Source organism: Pipistrellus kuhlii, unplaced genomic scaffold (genome assembly GCF_014108245.1).
Source record: "Pipistrellus kuhlii isolate mPipKuh1 unplaced genomic scaffold, mPipKuh1.p scaffold_m20_p_2, whole genome shotgun sequence".
Lineage (NCBI taxonomy): Eukaryota > Metazoa > Chordata > Mammalia > Chiroptera > Vespertilionidae > Pipistrellus > Pipistrellus kuhlii.
This window is the reverse complement of record NW_023425515.1, coordinates 141,991,261-142,015,075: the sequence shown is the minus strand read 5'-3', so window position 1 is coordinate 142,015,075 and position 23,815 is coordinate 141,991,261. Positions and strand designations below refer to the sequence as shown.

Sequence of the window (23,815 nt, the reverse complement as noted above, 5' to 3'; positions counted from 1 at the left end):
GCCTCTCCCACCTCTGCTGCAGGTGTGCGGTAAGGAACAAGCTGTCCTGGGCTGTGAAAGCCCTGGACTGCAAAAGGGATGTCCTACTGCCAGCTTAGGCCCGATCCCGATCCCCAGGGGATTGGGCCTAAGCTGGCAGTAGGACATCCCCTGAGGGGTCCCTGACTTTGAGAGGACTTAGGCTGGGTTAAGGGGCCCTTCTTACTCTCCTATGCACGAATTTCATGCACTGGGCCTCTAGTGTAGGATAATTCAAATATGTCTACTAATGAAAGCTTTTGCTACCCCCCTCTGACTTGCTAGCACTTTATAACAATTCAAAATGATACACTACAATAATATACAATGGGACAAGGATAAACATTCAGAATAATCATAATCTGAAAAGAGAGGGTTATATCTGCCATTGTAAATTTCTATTTCTTGAATTATCTTATTCTGGAATTATCTTTCTCTGGAATCAATTTTGTCTATTTATGTTGGGTTTTCATTCTTGTGCTGACAGGTTTTTTTTTTTCTCTCTCTCAAATTTGAAAGTGTAATTGTTGACTGGATTGATTTTCTTAGGTAGATTTTGTGGGTTTGCAAAATCTGTTTATTTTTCCCACCAAAAGATGAACAGGAGAGCAAATGGGGCTCATTTACTTCGTTAAGTTGTGTTGATTGACGGGCTTTTCTTTAGGATTAATGTCCTGGAAATAGCCTAGCAGGCAGGGCACACCTGGATATAGTATGCAGAGGGCCTTATTGTGGGCAGGGCCATCACACACCCTAGCCAATTTACTCTCTTCAGTTTGAATAATTTTGGCTGAGTTTTTTTGTTTTTGTTTTTTTGGGTTTTTTTTTTTTTTTTTTTTTTTTTTTTTTTTTTAAATAAACTGCCTTCCTATACAGGGATGGAGGGAAAGGGGCAGGGAGTAGAATGAGATGTGGAGCTACTGTAGGTGTTTGGATACAGACTTTTGTCTAATCTCCCATTTTTGGTCCCTCTTCTTCAATCCCTCTCTCACACCTGCCAACTCCGGCTGCTGCTTAGCAAATGTCTACCCTCAACAAATGTCTTTCCTCCTGAATTTATTCTAGATTGTGGCTTCCTCATCTATGTTATCTGTCCACATACTTGCATTTGCTTTCCAGTTTGGGGAAATTTGTGTGTCTTTTTGCTGCTCTTAGTATGATTTCCACTATTATTTGTTGCTGTTTAATAAATTATCCAAAATTTAGTGTCGAAAAAACAATAATAAAATTCAGGTGCAGGCTTGGGACTGCTGCTGAGGCTGAGGGGCCTGCCCTTGGCCTCATGGGTGCATCCTTGAGAGTGAGACCCCCGCACCCTAATTTGGAGATTGTCAGGCAGAGGTACATGTCTTTGTCTTAATCTAGATTAGATTAATCCCGAGACCTCCACACTTGGGGTTAGTGGAGGCTCAAGTGTTTGAGAAGTTACCTTCTTAATATTTAAGGTTTGTGGATGGTTTTCTGGATCTTGGGCCTTATAGTTAGTCCCGTGAGAACTGAGCCGTAGAGCCTGTTGTTTAGGTATTTAATTCTGAAGTTGTATACATAAGATAAGGAGGACTCTTAGACTGAACATGACTATCCAGAGCAGTCCACCATCTTTATTTTCCTTGTTTTAATATATTTTCATTGATTTCAGAGAGGAAGGGAAAGGAAAGGAATAATTGATTGGCTGCCTCCTGCATGCCCCCTACTGGGGATTGATCCTGAAACTTAGGCATGTGCCTTGACTGGGAATTGAACTGTGACCTCCTGGATCATAGGTTGAGCCACACTGGCTGGGTAGCCCACCACCTTTCAAAGTAAGAAGAGGGTCTTGCTTAAAGAAACTATTAAGAAAAAGCTCCTACAATACTACAAGAACATAGGTCAGATCTTCAGGATGCCCAAGGAGGCCATTGAGGGCACTTACACTGATAAGAAATGCCCCTTTACTGGTAATGTCTACATTCAAGGGTGGGTCCTGCCTGGTGTGTTGAACAAGATGAAGTTGCAGAAGACTATTGTCATCTGCGGAGACTACCTCCACTACATCCCTAAGTACAACCACTTGCAGAAGTGCCATAAAAACATATCCATACACCTGTCTGTCCCCCTCTATCAGGGACGTCCAGATGGGTGATATCATCATGGTTGGTGAGTGCTGGCCCCTGAGCAAAAATGTTTGCTTGACTGTGTTCAAGGTCACCAAGGCCGCCAGCACTAAGAAGCAGTTCCAGAAGTTCTGAGACCAGACACCTACCCATTTCCCCAAACAAAACAAAGTTCTTTTTTCATTTAAAAACAACAGTGATGACAACAATAAACTGTTATTATCTCACCATTTCTGAGGGTCAAAAATTTGGAAGTGGCATATCTGGCTTGAGGTCTTTTGTGAAGCTATAGTCAAGTATGTTGGCTGGGGTACAGTCATCTGAAGGCTTAACTGAGGCTGGAGAATCTGTTTCTATGATAGCTCACTTATATGTTGGTGCTGCCTAAGGCAGAAAACTGAACTGGCTCACCACGTGGACTTTTCTGTAGGCCTGCTTGAGTGTTTTCACAACAAGGCACCTCACTTCCCCCAGAGGAAGTGACCCAAAAGAGAGTGAGATGGGAGCAGCGACTATTAAGATCTCACCTCAGAAATCACACTCTATCATTTCTACAGTATCCTCTCGGTTGCACATGTTAGTCCTGTTCAGCATGGAATGAGACATTACTGGGAAGAGAGAACCATTGAGGGCCACTTTGGAGTTATTAATATTTTCTATTTCTTTTCTACTAGTAAGATACGGTATATAGTTAGCCTGCTTTCTTTAACTGTACTAGTAAGTTCTATTTGTAATTTTAGGTGGTTTATCTTAAAGGAACATGTAAACATGTAAAAAAAAAAAAAAGTCCATATTAAAGTGGAACTTAGCCTATTTCATGACCCATACTAGTTTTGAGACTTTCGACATTTCTTTGATGTTTGTTCAGAGGCTTTTAAAAATATAAAAGCTTTAAAACGTATTACCTTACATTCAGCACAATCATTGCTTGCCAAGGAAGATGAGGGTCAACCTCTCTTGTATTTCTTGCAGCTAGGGCTAGCAAGGGAGAAGTAATTCAGGATGTTTGAAATGTTCAGCTAATTCCAAAACATTATTTGTACTCATTGGTACATCTTTGGGTTTTATCTGTGTGTTTTTTAAAATATATTTTATGAATAAATAAAAAAATAAATAAAAATTAAAAAAAAGATAAGAAAGAAAAATAAAATAAAATATATTTTATGGATTTTTTACAGAGCAGAAGAGAGAGGGATAGAGAGTTAGAAACATCTATGAGAGAGAATCATCGATCAGCTGCCTCTTGTGCACCCCCTAATGGGGATGTGCCCGCAACCAAGGTACATGCCCTTGACCTGAATCGAACCTGGGACCTTTCAGTCCTCAGGCTGACGCTCTATCCACTGAGCCAAACCGGTTTCCGTGGGTTTTATCTATTTTTATTGCTGTTGTTATTGACTTGATTCCTTACATGGACATTTTATGGTACTTGTGAACTATGGGAGATAACTAATAAAGTGGAATGGTGCTTTGGTAGAAACCAATAATTATTACTTTTCTGTTTGAAAAATTTTAAATAAGTTCTTGAAATATATGCTTTTAAGGGAAGAATGACTTAGAAGTAAAGGACATTTCAAAAGTTTCAGTTAGAAAAAAAAAGAACCCCTTTTCATGGTAAATTGCCCATTTAAACCATGTTACTGACTTGCTTCAGAAGATACATCTCACTCTAGTAAATTGTTAATCTTTTTTGGAAGCCTTTTAAAAAGTTTTTGGAAATTTTTGTAAAAAAATCCTTCCTAGAAACTATATTCTAAAATGAGAATTTAAGCCACTGTTTTAAATTTGCTTTTTGCTGTAAAAAACTCAAATTCATTATTCAATAAATGTTTCTGAGTTATTGTCTTTTAGGAAGAGTTAAAGATAACGTTAGCCAGTGTCCAATCTTCAGTATGATGTATTTTCACAGCTGCAATCCTATTTTAAGAGACCTAGTTAAATGATCACCTCAGCCAAGCCAACAAATAAGCAAGGTAGACCAATAAATCAAGACTTGACTCTGGAATCTTGTTGGATTTGTTCACTTCTTATTAGTATGAATTATTTTATGTGGAGAGTTTAATTGGAGCTCCAGTTTCCTCAAAATTTTTTCCTACTGGTAGGAGTACATAGATCCTGTTTGTTTTGACAGTGTTTCAAAAATTTAAACTATTCAATATCTAAATAATTTTCATTATAAGTTATTTCTTTAAACCCGTTATGTTTTGTTTTTTTTTAACCTCAAACACTTTCCAGTAGTATAATATATTTTCCTTAAACTGTGAAGGGAAATACTTCTTAAAAGCAGAAAATATATGATGTCAGATATTATCATCTCCATTTACCTTTTTTCCCCTTTTGCTTCTGGTCTAATAGTCATATTTATACTACCTTAAATATTGCTGATGCTTAAACTTTTTCGTCCTTGGCTTTCTGAATAGAGCTGATAGGAGAGTACAGTTTGATATTTAAGAGTATAGCTTTGGCGTGTGTAGCTCACTTGGTTGGGCATCATTCCGAGCACTGCGGTTGCAGGATTGATTCCTGGTTAGGGCTTGATCCCCAGTAGGAGGGTGCAGAGGCAGCCAGTCGATGTTTCACTCTTACATTAATGATTCTCTCTCTCTCTCTCTCTCTCTCTCTCTCTCTCTCTCTCTCTCTCTCTCTCTCTCTCCCCCTCTCCCTCTAAAAATCAATACAAAATCTTTTTAAAAAAAGAGTATGAGCTCTGGTATAAATGCCTGGGTTTAATTTAACTTCTACTATTTAGTCCTGGGACTTGGGGCATGTGCCTGCTAATCTAAATCACTGTTTTTTTATCTGTAAAATGTTGATAATAAAAGTATCTATTTTATGAGTTATTGGAAAGGATAAATGAGATAATCAGGGTAAGGCATTTAGCACAGCAATGAGTAAATATGAATTATAGCGTAGATAAATACTTTAGAATAGTAGAATAAAAACCTCTAAATATCTCCACAAAAGCATAAAAGCATTAGCAAAACTTTTCAAAATAATAATTTTCAGAACTCTGAAAATTAATAAACTACTTGTAAATATTCAAGGACCATTGTTTAAAAAAAAAAAAGGCTGAATCTCAAAAATAGTGAACTTTGTGGATACTTAACTTGCTTTATTCCCATCTCCTTCTTCTCAGTAGTCTTAAAAGTCAACAGTCTCACAACTATGGAAACTTTGAAAGCAGAGGCTCAGCAGCCACTGGAAGAAACTTAGTGGCTTTGAAGCTTCTCAAAAGCCCGATCCCTGGAGAATTGTCACTATTTGACTTGCAAAGCTCCATTCTCAAGACTTGTCTTTCATTTGACCTAACTTAGAGCTTGCTCTGTACAAAGAGTTTTGTCCCTTGGGCCTTTGTTGAAAACAATTAGTGATAATTTAACATTGCAGCTGACTGAGTTGGTGATACCAGCTAGGGCTAGCAAGAGGCTGACCTAAAAACTTAAAACACTGGGCAATGAGATGTTTATATGGGTTTTTGAAAAGCTCCAGCATATTTCTAGGAATCTAGACAGCCACAAACGTGGCAGGGCTATGCATGTGTGCAGGAAAAAGCTTAGAATTTCCTAATCTCTCCTCTCTGGTTGACTTTGATGTTTTTGTTTTTTTTTAATTATTATTAAAAAAATTAATTTACAGTTGATGTGCAGTACTATATTAGTATTAGATGTACAACATCATGAGTAGACATTAATATAAGTTATGAAATGATAGCCTAATAAATCTAGTACCCATCTAATACCATACATAGTTAGTACAATATTATTGACTACATTAGGGGCCCAGTGCATGAATTCGTGCACCTTGAAAGGAACTGTGGGCCTCAAGGCTGTGGTGAGCAAAGGGGTGGGTCTCGGCCCATCCTCCGCACCCATGCCCAGCCCCTCCCGCTGCAGCCCCCAGTCCCTTGTCTGCCAGCAATCCTGCTCCCAATGCCGCCACTCCCACATGCTGATGATGCTGGGCCCCACTCACACTTGCTGATGGTGTGGAACGATTGGGGCCAGCGCCAGCAGTGGGTGCGAATGGGGTCGGCGCTGTCAGCTGGTGCAGCTATTGCTCTGATTGCCTTCAGGAGCAGGGGGAGGTGGAGATGCCCTCAGGTGCAATCAGGGTCAGGCGCCTGCAATGGGTGCAAGCAGTGGCTCCAGTGCCAGCAGCGGGTGGAGTGGGGCCAATGCTGGCAGCAGGTGTGAGCACCAGGCAGGACCATGGCGCATGGGGGGAGGTGGAGAAGACCTGAGGGGTGATCCGGGCTGACAGCTGCTGCTCACACCCACTGATTACGCTGAGCAATCAGGACCAGCGCCAGGCGCTAGCAGTGGGTGCAAGTGGCAGCTCCGATGCCTACAGTGTTGTGAGCGAGACTGGCACTGGCAGCAGGTGCAAGCACCAGGCAGGATCCTCCACAGCGCACAGGAGCAAAGAATTTTCAGAAACCACCAGAGGCTCACCCCGATGACAGCGACCAGCGCCATATCTTGGTCTGGCATTCCCGCTCACCTGCTCCACCATCCCTCCGTGGCCAATGCTCATCATGTTCCACGCTCTGCTGCCTGCTGCCAACATTCACCATGTTCCATGTGTGTTCCCCCTGGTGGTCAGCACATGTCATAGCGACCGGTTGTTTGGTTGTTCTGCTGTTCAGTTTATTTGTATATTAGCCTTTTATTTATAGGATTCCTTATGCTGTACTTTACACCCCCATGACTATTTTGTAACTACCAATTTATACTTTTAAGTCCTTTCACCTTTTTCTCCCATTTGCCCAATTTCCCCTCCCATCTGACAACTGTCAAAATGTTCTCTGTATCTATGATTCTGTTTCTACTCTGCTTATTGTGTTTTGTTTTGTTTTGTTTTGTTTTATAGATTCCATATGTAAGTGAAATTGTCTGGCATTTGTCTTTCTTTGTCTGACTTATTTCAATCAACACAATATCCTCTAGATCCATCCATGTTATTTCAGATGGCAAGATTTCATTGTTTTTTATGGCTGAGTTCTATTCCACTGTATATATGCATTGCTTCTTTTTCCATTCATCTATTGATGAACACTTAGATTGCTTTCATATTTTGGCTATTGTAAATAATGCTGTAATGGGTGCATATGTCTTTTCAAATTACTGCTTTGGGTTTTTTCAGGTAAATACCCCAAAGTGAAATTGCTGGGTCCTTCTTTGTCTCTTTACATTCTTTGTTTTAAAGTCTATTTTGTCTGTTATAAGTATTGCTATCATAGCTTTTTTGTTTGTTTCCATTTTTCTTATCTTTTTCTATTCTTTTGCTTTCAGTATGTGTGTCTTTTGATCTAAAGTGAGTTTCTTGTAGACATCATATGTAAGGGTGTTGTTTTGTTATCTATTCAGCTACCGTATGTCTTTTGATTGGAGCATTTCATCTATTTGCATTTAAAGTAATTGTTAATAGATAAGTACTTATTATCATTTTATTAATATTTTTTACCTCTTAAATCTTTTTATTTTTTTATTTTTATTATTATTTTTTTAATATTTTATTGATTTTGTACAGAGAGGAAGGAGAGAGATAGAGAGTTAGAAACATCAATGAGAGAGAGTCATCGATCAGCTGCCTCTTGCACACCCCCTACTGGGGATATGCCCGCAACCAAGGTACATGCCCTTGACCGGAATCGAACCCGGGACTTTTCAGTCCCCAAGCCGACGCTCTATCCATTGAGCCAAACTGGTCCCGGCAAAATCTTTTTAAAGACCTTTTAACATTTCTTGTAATACTGATTTGGTGGTGGTGAACTCCTCTAGTTTTTCTTATCTGGGAAGCTCTTTATCTTTAACATTTCTTGTAATACTGATTTGGTGGTGATGAACTCCTCTAGTTTTTTCTTGTCTGGGAAGCTCTTTATCATTCTAAATGATAGCTTTGAAATCTTATTGAATAGTTTTTATGGCTTTATCAAATTGAGTATTTTTGATGTTAGTGAGATCTGATTTTCCATTGTTCATAGTTTTTCCCCCTATATCATTGCAGTCTGTTCTAACCCACTGTAATGCTTAGCTTGCAGAACACAGAGAAGTCAGGCATTCTTACAGTCTGGAGTCTCTTTGCCACTGCCCCTTTTATGAAGAAGCCATGCATTTAGTTGAAGAAGGAAAAATTTACTCAAGAGTGCTGAGGTACCGCTTCAGTTTTGCTTTTGCTTATGAAAAATGTTAAGGTACTATTGCTATGTTTGTATATTTATTTAAAATGTTAATGAGAATAGGGAAAAGTATATTTTTAGGCTCAAAAAAATTTTTTTTTACATATTTTGTCAGTATTGAAAAGACATGTGTTTCATGTTAAGTTCCTGAGGTTAAGCCTTGTTTGAATCCAAATTTGTAGTAGCCTTGATCTTGAATGCAGTGTAACAGTTGTCTCCCCTGTTTATTTACATAGAACTGAAATGCTGGAGTGCCTAGGAGACAGTGATTTTCTTGCCAAACTTCACTGCATACGACAGGCTTTTCAGGTATTATTTTTAAACATTAAGTGACGTTACCCAGCCACTCATTCCCGCCCCCCCATGCTATAGAGTCCAGCCGCATATAAACAGGACAGCTCTTTGCTCTTGTTATTGTTATTCCTGACGGCAAATATAAGGTCCACCAAGTTTATGTTTCCTGCCTCCTGTTTCCCTTCATTTGTCCTCTCCCATAGCTTCCCAGGCCCACCTCACTTTGTCAAAACAGGATATTTTGATGCTGCAGATGTGTACAAATGGCTGCTTAAAATAAAAATCCTACTTTTTAAAATTACCAATTATTATGTGTTCTAGATCATTTTTTATTTGAATCATTTGTAAAATTATTGGTTTCCTTAAAATGAAATAAGGTTGTTAAACAACAAAATTATCTTTATTTTCTTACATTTTGGGGCTATGTATCATTTATTTTGGACTTTCTAATATTAAATTGAACAGAATTTAAATTCAGATTTATCTCCCTTTAATCTTTTCTTTTATTATAGGTTTTAAGAACTCATTTTATTTTAGTAAATTAGAGCTTTCTCTGTGGTCTGAAATAGTGCCACATACAATGCATTAACTGTATTAGGGTTATTTGTGCTTAGATGTGCTATACCAGTGGTTGGCAAACCACAGCTGGCGAGCCACACGTGGCTCTTTGGCCCCTTGAGTTTTTAGCAAAGGTCAGCTTAGGAGTACCCTAATTAAGTTAATAACAATGTACCTACCTATATAGTTTAAATTTAAAAAATTTGGCTCGCAAAAGAAATTTCAATCATTGTACTGTTGATATTTGGCTCTGTTGACTAATGAGTTTGCCGACCACTGTGCCATACAGTCAAGTGTCTATTCAAATTCATTACAGGTCTCTTTTTTCTTTGTGTGGGGATGGATATTTTTTCAGGTTATTCTTTCAGAAACAGCCAATAGGATATTCCTTGCTGAGAGTGGAAGGAAAATTTTATCGGCATTAATTGTGAAAGCACGAAAGGTAACTTGTTTTGTTGCCAAGTATTTTCATAGTTGTTTTTGTTGGACTGATGATTAAAATGCATTTAATTTTTAATAGAAAAAATAGTTTTTGTAGATAGTTGCAAAGGTTCACATAAAATAACCCAAAGAGCATTGGTTTCGGCTTGGGCTGAATTGTTTTCTTTGTATAAAGCCCACTCTGTTTTGATCCAATTATTTATCATAAATTATTCCCACTTTGCCATAAGATCTATGAATGTCATGGTGAGCCTCATCATTAGATCTGCTAACAATCACCATTATTATTATTTTGAATACCTCTTCTCTTACCTCCCTTAATTCTGTTCAGTAAGAAGCTTCTAGGAAATAATATATATCTCAGAAATCTGCAAATGCAAATTGAGCTGCCTTTTCCTCTTCCTCATCTTCACGGGGCTGGCTGAGTCAGAAATAATGAAAAGAACTTCTTTAAAACTATAAGGAACCACTTTTCCGAATGCAAGGTGTGTCCGGATGATGAAGAAAACCAAACTAAAACAGGCTTTCCTTGAACCGTTTGAACACCTGGCTTTCAGACCCAGTCTATTTGAACCTCAATCTCATCATTTGAATAAGAAAATTATATTTATGGTACCCTATTTCAGAGGATTCTTACGATGATTAAAGAAATGATAATTGGGAACACAAATATTTTACAAAGTGTAAAATAAGTGAAAGATATTAACTACTTGCAATTCCCACTGTCAATTTATGGTGCCTTCTTGGCCTTCCATGGCAGATAGGTGGTTTGAACTAGAGTTGCTCCTGTGAGAGGAGAAGTGCCTCAAAAGCATCAGGTGGTGTCCTCTGTGACCAGGCTTTCACCGAAAGGGCTGACCTAGATTAAGCGTACATGTTTGAGTATTAGGCACTTTGCTTATGACATTTTACAAATGTTCGTAGTTTTTGCTTCGTCAAAATGTTGGGGCAACAAAATATTAAACCAAATGAATATGGTGTACCTGGGAAATGTATTTTAACTCAGTAACCTAATCCAGTGGAGATCTAGCAAAAATTGACTTTAAAAGTAACTCATATACTTTGCAGGCTTGATCCTTGTTATGAGGTTGAGTTTTAGGGTTAAAGTGTGTTTTCTTCTGCAGAATCCAAAGAAGTTTGAAGATGTTTTTGACGAAATGATCTATTTTTTAGAACAGACTGATCACTGGGATAGTACTGAAATGGAACTTGCTGCTAAAGGAGTAAGTTCAATTTTTCCCCCTTATATTCCCCTTGGTTATTTACACATAATATTTACATAATTTGAGGCCACTGGGTTTTTGTTTTGGTTTTGGTTTTTTGGTTTTTGTTTTTTTGTGTGTGTTTTTGTCCTTGTTAAATGATAGTAAAACCAATTGTGTGGTAGTAGTAATGGCAGATACATAAACAATAGCAGCAATAGGCTTTATACATTGGGGCAACAGTTGAAAAGTATTGTGTGTGTTTTTTTAAAGCCTTTCTCTTCCCTTCCTCCTTCCCTTCCTTCTTCGCTTCCTTCTGAAGGTCAGGAGCAGGCCTTAGCAGAGCAGTAGGGGTGGCCTGTGCTGAAAAAGTTTCAGATGGGCAGGGTTTTGGCTACATATACAGGATCAAACAAACAATACACCGAGTGGCCAGATTATTATGATCTCTGAACGCATAATAATCTGGCCGGCCTGGCTGTTGGTCGAACTCCTGATCAAGGGAACAAAATTTGCATATTAGCCTTTGCATATAGGATATACACTGGGTGGCCAGATTATTATGTATTCAGAGATCATAATCTGCCCACTGAGTGTAAATTGAGAATAATTGGAGTCAGGCTACTTACTGTCGGAGAAGAGACGTATAAAAAGCTAGGGCTAGACTTGGAGTTAATAGCATGAATTCATAGTTTATAATAAGTATAAATAGATATAGAAATAAATATAAAGGCTTGCATATGTATAAACATATGTACTTCTCAGCTCTATTCACTGAGAAGGTTTGGGAACAGCTACACCTTAAAGAAATGGCTCCTCAAGGGCACACAGATCTTGACTTCTAAGTTCCATTCACAACTGCAGGGAATTCTGGGAAAATGGCTGATCTCAGCACTGGGATAGGGAAAGTACATGATGAGCCTGGAGCATTTTGTTGTAATGGGAGCTTAAAGAATGAGTTGGCAAGAGGTAAAGAGGCTTTCTGGGCAGAGAAAACAGTAGGTACAGAGGCACAGAGGCATAATCTTTCCTTCTCTGGTGTTCCCTCACTTGGTGATAGAATTGGCGACCATTCCGTTGTGCAGGCCAGAGACCTGGGACTCCCCCTTCACACCTCCTTCAAAGACCTGGTCCTCACCTACTTCATCGTATTCCTCTCTTGCTTTTTGTCAGTTTTAACTTCTAAATATCTTTCAGTTTCTTCAAATTTTCTCTGTTCCTGCCAGCCCCACTGTGGTGTGAGTAACTACAGGCTTTCCTGGGCTACCTCAGTCTTCCCTGCCTACTCCTCCCCTCCCTGCATCCACTCTTCCTCTTCTCCATTCTACTCTCACAGTGCTGCCAAACGGTCTTTAAAAAACACAATCTAATCATCCATCTCTCTTCCACCACTGCCCCCTAAAATACTGCGAAGATGAAATCCAAAATCATCCACATGGGCCATAAACTCTCAGGAGCTGCCCCCTCCTCCGTGTGCCTCTGTGCCCTCTGCTATAGCGAGCCATAGCACACAGCATCACTGTGTTCCTTCTTACCTTAAAGTCCTTGCTAAGGTGTGTTCCGTACCTGGATGCCTCCCTAAAGAAAGCCCTGTGTGACATCCAGTCTAGGTTAGAGGCTCCGCCGTAGCCTCTCATAGTACCACGTACTCTTTCCTTTACTGTCCTTATCACAGTTTATAGCTGTGTTTTTGTGGGATTTTTTGTTGCTGTTTGTTTTCCCCACCAAACTAAGCATCTGGTTTGCTTACTCTAGAAGTCTGAGCCCCTGGTACACTATGCATGAATGAATGAAAGAGCAAGAAGTTCGTGATGTTATGGTCAGGGCAGATACACCAGTAACTCAGTGACAAAGCAGAGAGAGCTTTGTGGATACCATAATGAAAGCAGGAACAGAGAACTCCTAGCATAGAGTGAAAGGGAAGATTAATTTCACTTAATGGAATGGATCTAGGAAGGAACACCTGTCATGGGAAGTGTAATTTCTGGGGTTGAGTTGTTTTCATATTGGTCTCTCCTCTTCCTCTCTTTTTGTCGGAGATATAATCTGATTCAACTAAAAGCACTCAGCTGTTATAAAAGTCTGAAGTCCTGGCTCAGATTTCATTTAAGATCTATGTAATAATAATAATTTCTGTTTTAACTCATAATTTAATGCAGGTCAAAAATCTAAATTTTTATGATGTTGTTCTGGATTTTATATTAATGGATTCCTTTGAAGATTTAGAAAACCCACCCACATCCATACAGAATGTAGTAAATAATCGCTGGCTAAACTCATCCTTCAAAGAAACTGTAAGTAGTGTGTGTGTTTTTCTTTCTCAACCATGTAAATTTAATGAAAAACAGTCAGAACTGGGAAGATTAATAAGATTTACATGTATATTACCTGTAGAATGACTAGTGTGGACAGTGATTCATCTTTTCATATTGGGATCAGATGTGTAGAATATATGTCTTCAGATGAAATTTCCTTTTTCGCTTTTCTATCAGTCCTTGCCTTGACCTGAAATAGACAGTATTTCTTTAGATCTAAAAATAAAAACAAAATACCTCAAGCTTCTGACTACTTTGGACCTAATAAAAAATTGTCTGTAACTGTAATGGCGCCATGACTAAACTGAAATATAGCAGTTGCAGTCAAAAGACTATATATATATATATATATATATATATATATATATATATATACACACTTTTTTTTTTAAGTAAAATATGGAGATTCATGTTCCCAAATATTATAAAATTAGGGGAAGGAGTAGGCAGGCATGTGCCCTTAGCCCAAAAAACAGGTTTTTAAACTATAAATTTTGAATGTTTTTAGTTTCTGTTATTTTTCATACTCAAATCTCTATTTGACTTTTTTTTTTTTTTTTGGTTGGGCTTTAAGTGTGTACCTGGAAGTAAGGAATAGATATTCATGATGAAGTTTGAAACCTTTAATAAAATGTTCCAGTGGGCTATGTCATAATTATTTTGCAAATTCCTGATATTAAATTTTAAAACAGCCCTAGCTGGTTTGGCTCAGTGGATAGAGAATCGGCCTGTGGATTGAAGGATCCTAGGTTCGATTCTGGTCAAAGTATTGTATGTTTTAACCACAAGAGGTACATGCTATCTCCATTTCCATAACTACTTTGGTAAACTGACCTTGATTAAAGTGGGGTCATGCCAGAGTAGGGTCAGATTTCTTCAGGACCCAGGTGGGTGTTTCATCCCTACCATTATGGTTGTATTTTTAGTTTTTAATTTGGATAAAACTGCTAGCTTTACCCAGTTATTTCCAGCAGTGCTATTCTTAAAAAAAAAAAAAAAAAAAAAGTACTTTGTTTTCATTGTTATGCACAAAACATTTATTGTATATGTGCATCTATGGGGGGAGATACACACACACACACACACACACACACATACTAGAGGCCTGATGCATGAAATTCGTGCAAGAGTAGGCCTTCCTTCCCCCAGCTGCCGGCACCCGGGACCTTGGCTTCCCTTGCAGCCCTGGCTTTGTCCAGAAGGACATTTGGTCTAATTAGCATATTATGCTTTTATCATTATAGATATATATGTATTCTTTTCACATAGGAACAGAACTTAAGAACTCTGAGAGTTGAATTCTAATTGCCAGTGCCATTGGTACCAGAGTTCAGCCTTTTTTTTTTTAGAGAGTTTGTATTTAATTGTTAAATTTATAAAGACAAAACTTTTACTAGTATATTAATATTTGCAGACAATAGAAGGAACTTGGACTAGTTCTTATTAGTAGTTAATGTTTTGAACATTTTAGACCCATCCATTTTGAATTTCTAATAAAAATCAGTTTTCTAAATGGAAAGTTTATATAGTTATGAATTTAAGACTTATTTTTTTTGTATCTGCATATATTTAGGCTGTGGCTTCAAGTTGTTGGTCGGTGCTGAAACAGAAAAGGCAACAGATGAAGGTAAAATACCTTGGACTTCTTTGTTAAGTAATTCAAGGCTCCTGTCAAAAAAACACCCAAGTCCATTCTCAAGTGGGAATGGTGAGTCATAAGGACCGTCTTTAAAGCTAGATGAGAGACTTATTGGTACATGATTGGCTTCTTCTTTTTTGAATTCTTTCTCTCTTCCTTAACTTTCTGTAGAGTTCATATAGCAAGTACTGAGGCATGCATGGGGTTTCTGCTAAGTGGGAGAGGGTTGAGGGTTGGAAACTTCAGATAGAGTTTTGATTTTTGTTTTTTCCACTTAATGATGTTTTAAGCCTTTCTTTTTCTTTATTGATTAAGGTATTACATATGTGTCCTTATCACTCCATTGCCCCTCCAACCCCCACTCATGCCCTCACCCCCCTGGTGTCTGTGTCCATTCATTAGGCTTATATGCATGCATACAAGTCCTTTGGTTGATCTCTCTCTTTTACCTCCACCCTCTTCTGCCTTCCCTCTGAGGTTTTACTGTCTGATTTGATGCTTCTCTGTTCCTGGATCTGTTTTTGTTCATCAGCTTATGTTGTTCATTAAATTCCAAAAATGAGTGAGATCGAGTGATATTTATCTTTGACTGGCTCTAATTCTTTCCCCAGGTGGGGGAAGTTTTCTGTCACTATTTCTTTCAGTATGTTTCGGTATCTTGCTCTCTCTCATCTTCTGGGACCCTCATAATTCTGATGTTGGTTCGCTTGAAGTTGTCCCAGAGGTTTCTTACATTATCTTCAACTTTCTGGATTCTCTTATCTTCTTGCTTCTGTGGAGTAGTGTCTTCTGGCTCTTTATGTTCCAAATCTTTGACTTGATTCTTGCGATCTTCCATTCTGTTTTTAGGACTCTGTATAATATCTTTTATTTCAGACAATGTATTCTTTATTTCTTGTTGATCCCTTATTATTTCTTGTTGATCCCTTTTCATATCCTCATAGGTCTTATCGACCTTTTCTAGGAAATTCTTGAAAAACCTTATAAGCGTGGTTTTGAACTTTATATCCAGTCTCTTTTCTTCCTCCATTTCTTTTGTTTGTGATCTGTTTCCTTGTCTCGACATTTTCACAGCTTCCCTAAGTTGGTAGGGTGGCTTTGTGTGCTAAGATGTTCTATATGGTTCAGTGAGTCAGCCCCCCAATTACCTGAGGTGGACAGTCTTGGTGTAGCCCTTTGAGAACTGTGTGTGCAGTCTTGTTGTTAAGCCTTGCTTGTTGTTGGTATCACTGTGAGGCGTTGATCTCCAAGCCAACTGGCTATGAGGATCAGAAGTGTCTCAGCTGGGAGGGTTTCTGTATTCTGCTTGAATGCCAGTAATTCTTATTTAAAATGATTCTAAACACCTGGTGTTTTAAACAAATTCCCTAACTGATGATTATAAACTGTAATGCTTGAGAGCCACTGGTCTGGGGGACAGACTTGTAGACTGGGTCTGATTCTCACATAGCCCATACGATTGATGATGTGGAAGTTACTATCAGCTGACGTTCAGTTTTCCTGTTTGCAAAATGGAGTTAATGCTCTTTCCTAGGGCTGTTCTAAGGATGAAATGAGATGATATCAACAAGCTTAATTTAAACATAAAATTAAGAGTAACTATTACAAAGATTTTAATAATTATAGTTTCCATAATTATAACATTATCTTTATATCTCACTTTTTAAAAAAAAAAAAAATGCATGAATCTTGGGCCTTAGTCTTCTTTGTGAATCCACAGAAACCTATTGGGGAACTATTTCCTATACCTGGAATGCCATACTCTGGTCTTTGTTCTTAAATAAATCTTACCTGCTATTTAGTTCAGTTCAACAATTATTCCTTGAGAAGCATGTCCCTTCTACTTCAGCCTATGCTAACTATCTGAAAGCCTTTTACGCTTAGAGTCTGTGTAGGGTTTAGAATTTTAATTTATGCAGAACATCTCATCCTGTAGTAATAACTTCAATGCATCCCATATAACGTTTTGGCCTTCATTGGTGAGCTACATGTGATTTAGGGCCGGGTAGTCTCTCTGAAGTATCACATTTTACATATTAAAGTGTTTACATGACCTGCTTTTTCAGGAATGTTTTATTAAATTAACTGGAACTAGCACATTATCTGGAATATAATGACTACTCGTTAAATGGTAATTGCTGCTATAATATGTTTCTTAAATTGAGGTTTAGAAGATGTCCTAGAACCTATAAAATAGAAAATAACCCCGCCAGAAGGCAAAACCTTAGGGCACAGTTATCCCCGTAGATGCTATGACAAATCCCATAGGACCTTATTTAACCAGGGGCATTCAGCAAGTTATTAATAATCTTAGAGAGTTTCCTAAATCACAACTCTATGTTTTACTATTTCACAAGAGGCAATTTCACAATTAAATGCTTCAGTAATAGCTGGTTCCTTAATGAAAAGTTAGGATTCTAGTGAGCACTATTTTGTACTTAATCACTTAAAATTTGTTTTAGTCTTTTTCAGATAATCTAATTAAGTGCTTGAGTAGAATTTTTTAATAGCTGAAACCATGGTGGTCTCCTTAATCCTAAAAATTATACTGCTAAGGAATATTGTGCCATTCTTGTTTTTATTTGGTTACAACACTGATGATTGTTTTTTTATGAAGTGAAAATGCCTTTAAGAAATACTGCTTCTCAGCATATTTGAAACTATTGGCTAGGTTATGAAATTCACAGAAAATATTCTGTGACTGAAAGTTACTTGTAAGTTTATTTTCTTATTAGGCTGGCTCATCATTGAAATTTGGTTTCCCCTCAAAAGATGATGAATAGCAATTTAGGTTTCTAAAGAAAAAGCAGATTCAAAAAGGTAAAAATAACTCGATTTTCTTTTACTTCCCAACAGATCCCTGATGGATTTTTTGCTCATTTTTATGCCATTTGTGAGCACATCAGTCCTGTCCTAGCCTGGGGCTTTTTGGGCCCTAGAAATTCTCTCTATGATTTATGTTGCTTCTTTAAGGTATGTCCAGTCATTGAACCATTTCTTTTTTCTAAATAAAAAAATCCAGTAAGATATTTTCTGTTTGGTTTGTTTGTTTGTTTGCATTTGTAGAAGAGAGAATGTTATTTAAAGGTGAAGTTACAAAGTCACCTGAATTCAGTGTTTAGTGCAGGTAGATCGGAATTATATAGTTCGGTGCCTTTTCCTGCAGTAGATGCAGGTTCATCACCTTGAGCATCTGTGATAGACGCTCGATCTCGGGTAGAGTCATGATGTTGGAGTTAAACTAGGGCTCAGTGCACAAATTCATGCACCTTAAAATGAACAGTGGGCTGCAAGACTGCAGTGGGCACAGGGTCCACCTCCGTGCCCCCGCCCGGTCCCTCTCGCTGAGGCCCCTGGTCCCCTGTCTGCCGGCAGCCCTGTTCTCACTGCCACCGCTCCCACATGCTGACAGCGCCAGCCCCACTCGCACCCACTGACGGCGCAGAGCCATGGGGGCTGGCACTAACAGCTGGTGTGAGTGGTGGCTGCTGCCCCAATCACCCCTCAGGAGTAGGTGGAGGTGGAGAAGCCCTGAGGGGCGACTGTGAGCGACAGCTGCTGCTGGCACCCACTTATGGCGCCAAGTGATCTGGGTCGGTGCCAGGCGCCAGCAGCGAGTGCAAGCAGGGCCAGCATCAGCAGCAGCTGTGAGTGCTGGGCAGGACCGCAGTGCACGGGAGCAGAGATTTTTCAGTAACCACCAGAGGCTTGCCCAATGACAGTGACCAGCGTTCTATATTGGTCTAGTGCCCCTGTTCACCTGCTCCACCATCCCGCCATGGCTGACGCCACCATGTTTGGTCTCTGCCACCTGCTGCCAACCTGTGGTCGGGGCACATCATAGCGGCCAGTTGTCCAGCTGTTCAGTTGTTCCACTGTTCAGTCTATTTGCATATCAGCGTTTTATGTATATAGATTGCTGAAGACAGCTTTTCTTCATACCTGAATGCTTTTTGAAATTTGTAAAATAAGTAATATTTGTCTTTATTGCTCATGTGGCAATTTAGAAAGTTCTGGTTCAAGGTAATATGAATGACAAAATCCCAGTTGTGAGAAATAACATGAGAGCTTAAAGTTGTATCCATCAGCAGTTTAAATTTGCCAAATAATAATTTATATAGCTCATTGCTGAAGTTCCTGCTTGGCACAGTGCCAAGAAAAGTCTCACTATTCTAATAGCCTTCAGTTGAGGCTGAATTTCAAGGAACAAATAAATAAGTAAATAGAACAAGTATGAATTGGAAAGTGTTTGATGCTTGAAAGTTTGGCTGTTTCACTATACCCTTCATTAAAAAAATAAAATTATGTTTATGTGCTCTTAACATAGCATTTATGTAAATGATTTAAGAAATGTTTATTTTACTATCATTTAAAACTCATTATTTTTTGACAAATTTACTTGACCTCCCAGATGTAAGGTAAGCTATGTGTTTAGTGGAAAAGTCTGGCCTGGAATTAAGAATTCATAATGAACAGTCTGACTCTGGGAAAATCATGCTTTGTCCTCCAAGGGAGCTTGACAGATCAATTGCTAATGAGCCTTCTAGTTATAACATCTGGTGATTCTGAGAGGTGTGCCTTCTTAGTACTTCTTTTTTTTCCTTTCTTAATTTTTTTCCCCCCAATTGATTTCAGAGAGGAAGGAGAAGAAGAAAGAGAGAGAAACATCAGTGATGAGAGAGAATCACTGATCGGCTGCTTCCTGCACACCCCACACTGGGGATTGAGCCCACAACTCAGGCATGTACCCTGACTGGAATCAAATCATGACCTCCCGGTCATAGGTCGACGCTCAACCACTGAGCCACACCAGCCCTCTGGGCTTCTTAGTCCTTCGTAACATTTGATTTCTATAGGATAGAAATTAAATATTTCTGTTTTTACTTTTTGGAATTACTTTAATTTTCATCTTGGCATAATAGCCAGAAACTTAATACTTAGTAGTATTCAACTTGCTTAAAATGAGTTTCAGCATAAATATTAACGTACTGGCCTTAACTTGTTTTGTTCAGTGGATAGAGCATCGGCCTGCGGACTCAAGGGTCCCAGGTTCGATTCCAGTCAGGGACATATACCTTGGTTTCGGGCACATCCCCAGTAGGGAGAGTGCAGAAGGCAGGTGATTGATGATTCTCTCCCATCGATGTTTCTATCTCTCTCCCTTCCTCTCTGTAAAAAAAATCAATAAAAAAAAAGAGTTAAAAAATATTAACTTACTGCAATGAAATATTTTTATTATTTAAAAATCTTTATTGTTAAAAGTACTACATTATGTCCTCTTTTCTCCCCCATACCATTACCCTCTTATTAGGCCACCCTAGCCTTCACCACACTATTGTCTGTGTCCGTGGATTATGTAAATATGCATAGAAGTTCTTTGATTGATCTCTTCCCACCCACCCCCTGCCTTCCCTCTGAGATTTCAGTCTGTTCCATTTGCTTCTGAAATTATTTTTATTTTGCATGTATCCTGTTTTTTTCTGTACAGAAAAGTGTACATTTAAAACGTATACATTATAATTATTGGAAATAGTTTAAAGTAGCACCAGTGCTCATAGGTAACATTGGAAACTCAGTTATTGGGAAAGGACTAATAATAGCTCCTTATCTTTATGCACTGCTTTAGGGTTTACAGGCATTTTCTACAGACTGGTGTGTTTTTTTTATCATAACATCAACTTTGGTAAAAAAAAAAAAAAAAAAAAAAAAAAGACACGAAATATTGTCCCTTACTTTACAGTAAAAGAAAATGAGACCCAAAGAGGTCTAATCATTTGTTCAATGACCCCTTTCTAATGGGATAAGAAACTAGCATTGGAGCTCAGGACTCCTGAGCTCCTAATTCAATGTATGTGACAACATTAGTGACTATTTAGAGGTAATATAAGTTTGGTCTAGTAAGTGCCAATTTGTTCTGTGCTTATTTTCCAGAATCAGGTTCTTTTCTTCCTCAAAGACATTTTTGACTTTGAGAAAGTACGCTATTCCAGCATCGAGACCTTGGCCGAAGACCTCCTGCAGTTACTCACGCGCCGCACTGAGCTCCTGGTGGCCTATGTCGGAGCCGACGCTCTGCGGCACACCAGCAGCTGTATCAGCAGTCATGGTCAGGTTATGGCCACTGGCCTGGTCGAAGCCAAAGTTCAATAAGTCTCCTAAAATCAGATGGCTTGGGTGTGCTATGAAATGTCTTAAGATAACTGTTGATTCTGTAACACATATTACACAGAATTGGTGGAAATGGTCTCAGGGAGGGAGAGAAATCTAGTAAAGAATGAGTGACCGTACTGTACTCACACAGAAGTCCTGGCATTGAATCCCTGTGTAGTGTATCCAAAGCAGCTTTTCACGGACTTTAGGTGATAATTGAAGTCACGAAACGTTGCATATTACACAGCATATTTTGCTTGAATCGAAGCCAGTACTTGGGTGTTAATTGATTTGTCGTCTTGAAGCTGTCTGAAATGTCTAGTCTCATTCTCAGAAGCTCCGTTTTTATGCTTTGCGCCTTGAAATAACACACTTTAGCTAAGACCTATGTGGCCTGCACATACAAGAATATATTACTCATAGTGTCAAATTTTTGCCTGAAAATGTATTTTTAATTGTAAAGTTGTTCATTTGTTTAATCAAGTTTAGACAGTAGTGGTGTTTAATATGTACTGCTTACATTATTGCTTGTGCATTTGCTTATGTATTTAAATCATAGAAACTGTAAAACATTTAAATAAATTGACACTGAGAAGTTTATGTTAGAAGTTTATATTAGGTTTACTGCAGTTTCCAAAATATATTGTTGGTCCTATGTTACAATAGAGAGATTAAAAAATTTATTTTATCTGTTTATAGATTTGAGCATTTTTATCTTCATTGAATATCGATTAAAAAGATAACATTTATTAACTATAACAGGCAATTAAAATTTTTTTCTGTGTAGTTTTGAGACTCTCTCCCAACACCAGAAGTTATTAATCTTAATACAGTAAAGTCATTTCTCCTTCTCTAAAACTGGTTTTTAGTTGTTCTCACAGAGAACTTAGTAAATACGTCCATATTTTAAAAATACTATTTGAATCTTAGTGTGGTTTTAAAGAAGGGTTTTTTTCCCCCCCGTGAATATAGAACAAAATATTTTTAATGGTATAGACATATATTTCGTGTCCTTTATGATAAATGTATGAACAAATGGGTTGTTCATATAAGTAAAGTTCTTTAATAGTATATTAAGTACTTTTAGAGTTGTGTCTAAATTATATACCACTTATTTGGAGTGGCTATCTCAGTATATAAATGGATCAGATTTGTTGATTTAGTTTTTAAAATAGGCTTTATTCATTTTAGTGAGTTACCCAGAAGGATTTAAATATATTTTTTTAGAATGCATTTTTAGATTAAAGTGCCTAGTTTCTGCTTAAGGAATAGAAAATGAAAAATGGGATGGGAACATATCTTTTAAGGTTTTAAATCTGCATATATGCCATGTTTGGGTAACAATAGTTACAGAAAATGAGATTCAGCATTATCATTCTTCATTTGCATATACTCTGTTCCATAATGTACAGATTATAGCATTAAAAAATATGAAATATTGCTCTAATGCTTTTTTTTAGTATATAGCTCCTTGACTTTTCTTACGTATATTCTTAATTTAAGAATTTGCTATTTATACTTTGGATTATTGATGGAGGAGTATGATTAGAAGCATCAAAGCTAAAAATTGCATTATGTAATGTTTACTTTTTAAATTTATATCTTGTGCTTCTAGCTTCTTGATGAGATATCATTGGCCTTCAATGATTCAAACATATACACACATATGTGTGCACACACGTTCCCATTATTGTGTAGGCAAAACAGTTATTGCTTATATTAATTTTCCTGTTTGGGGCGGGCTAAATGGACTCTTTTATTTGAGGAAGATTTTGTTTGAAAATTATTCTGAAAAAATTGCACTATTTAATAATGCTGCTACTACATAAGATAATTGAGTAATTTATTTCATCAGGTAAGATGAGTGGCTTTTCAAAAGGTGTTTTTCTTTTCTTTTTTGCTTTTATATTTCACCTTTAAAAAAAAAAAAAAAAAAGTAAATAAGTTGCCCAGCCTTGGCCAGTTTGGCTCAATGGATAGAGTGTCAGCCTGAGGACTGAAGGGTCCCAGGTTCAATTCCAGTCAAGAGCACATGCCCAGGTTGCAGGCTCAATCACTGCAGGAGGAAGGTTGTCTATACTCAAGAAGTTGGTTTGTCTAATTAAGAGCTTCCATTTATTGTAATTAATTTTTTGGTCAGTTCAGTAGCTACTACTTGAGCAAGATGCTTTCTTTGTGGCCTTTAACAAAAGAGTCAGGAGTGACCAAACAGAAGTTCAGGTAATGCGTACAGGAAAAAAACTCTATGGTAAGAGAAGAAACTTGACCTTTTAAAAGAAACATCTCTTAAAATTGTTTTAACTCTTTTTTTTTTTAAGAACCAATATTTGTTTTATTTATGATTTGGGGGAAGGTTAGTCACTAGTTTAGGCAATTAAGAGAAAACATATCACGTGATAGAATAAAGACTTTCCCATTTGCACACATTCACCAACACCCAATGCAAAACCACACAAACACGGTGGTTATGCAAAAGCTCCTCTCCAGTTCCTTCGTGTGGCTTTGACTTTTTGATGAGCTGCCATGTTTATTTCTAATGATGAGGTTCCGTAGGGGGTGTGTCTCTTCACGTCCACGTTAGTCACATAGAGGTCCTGGATGGGGACTGCTTTGTTAAATGACATTTGGCAACTGGCTGATGCGGTTTAGCCAATTGCCATGCCAGATATGCGGTAACATAATGTATCATGGGTTGCATGCCAATGGTTCTTGGACCATTTCCTCTTTGTGCTTACGTGCTGTGGGCCCAGGGGGTGGCTGACAAAGTGGCATGCTTCATTCATCTGTGAAAGGCGCCATGTGCAAATGGCAGCCCTTCCACGGCGGGAGAAGAGACAACGTTTTGGTGGCCCATCCTGAATTCTGCATTGGCCTCTGGGTTTATCTATTTGATTGCTCCTACGTTTCCATGCAACAATTTGAATTTA

At 38.1% G+C, this 23,815-nt stretch overlaps 1 protein-coding gene and 1 pseudogene across 4 annotated transcripts in view; both read left to right on the top strand.

The window, feature by feature from the left end:
* MIGA1 (mitoguardin 1) overlaps positions 1 to 23,145 on the top strand; it is an 80,245-nt gene extending 57,100 nt beyond the window's left edge. For 3 of the 4 annotated variants that reach the window (XM_036447399.2, XM_036447400.2, XM_036447398.2), the window contains 8 exons: positions 8,145 to 8,263; positions 8,526 to 8,598; positions 9,497 to 9,583; positions 10,707 to 10,805; positions 12,944 to 13,078; positions 14,673 to 14,726; positions 17,595 to 17,711; positions 20,670 to 23,145. In XM_036447399.2, coding sequence (XP_036303292.1) covers positions 8,145 to 8,263; positions 8,526 to 8,598; positions 9,497 to 9,583; positions 10,707 to 10,805; positions 12,944 to 13,078; positions 14,673 to 14,726; positions 17,595 to 17,711; positions 20,670 to 20,888 — 903 coding nt within the window. In that variant the 3' untranslated portion in view covers positions 20,889 to 23,145. The remainder of the gene's footprint in view (positions 1 to 8,144; positions 8,264 to 8,525; positions 8,599 to 9,496; positions 9,584 to 10,706; positions 10,806 to 12,943; positions 13,079 to 14,672; positions 14,727 to 17,594; positions 17,712 to 20,669) is intronic. The other variant, XM_045584458.1, reaches the window with a different exon arrangement.
* LOC118724818 lies at positions 1,301 to 2,295 on the top strand (annotated as a pseudogene).
* Positions 23,146 to 23,815: the final 670 nt, after the last annotated feature.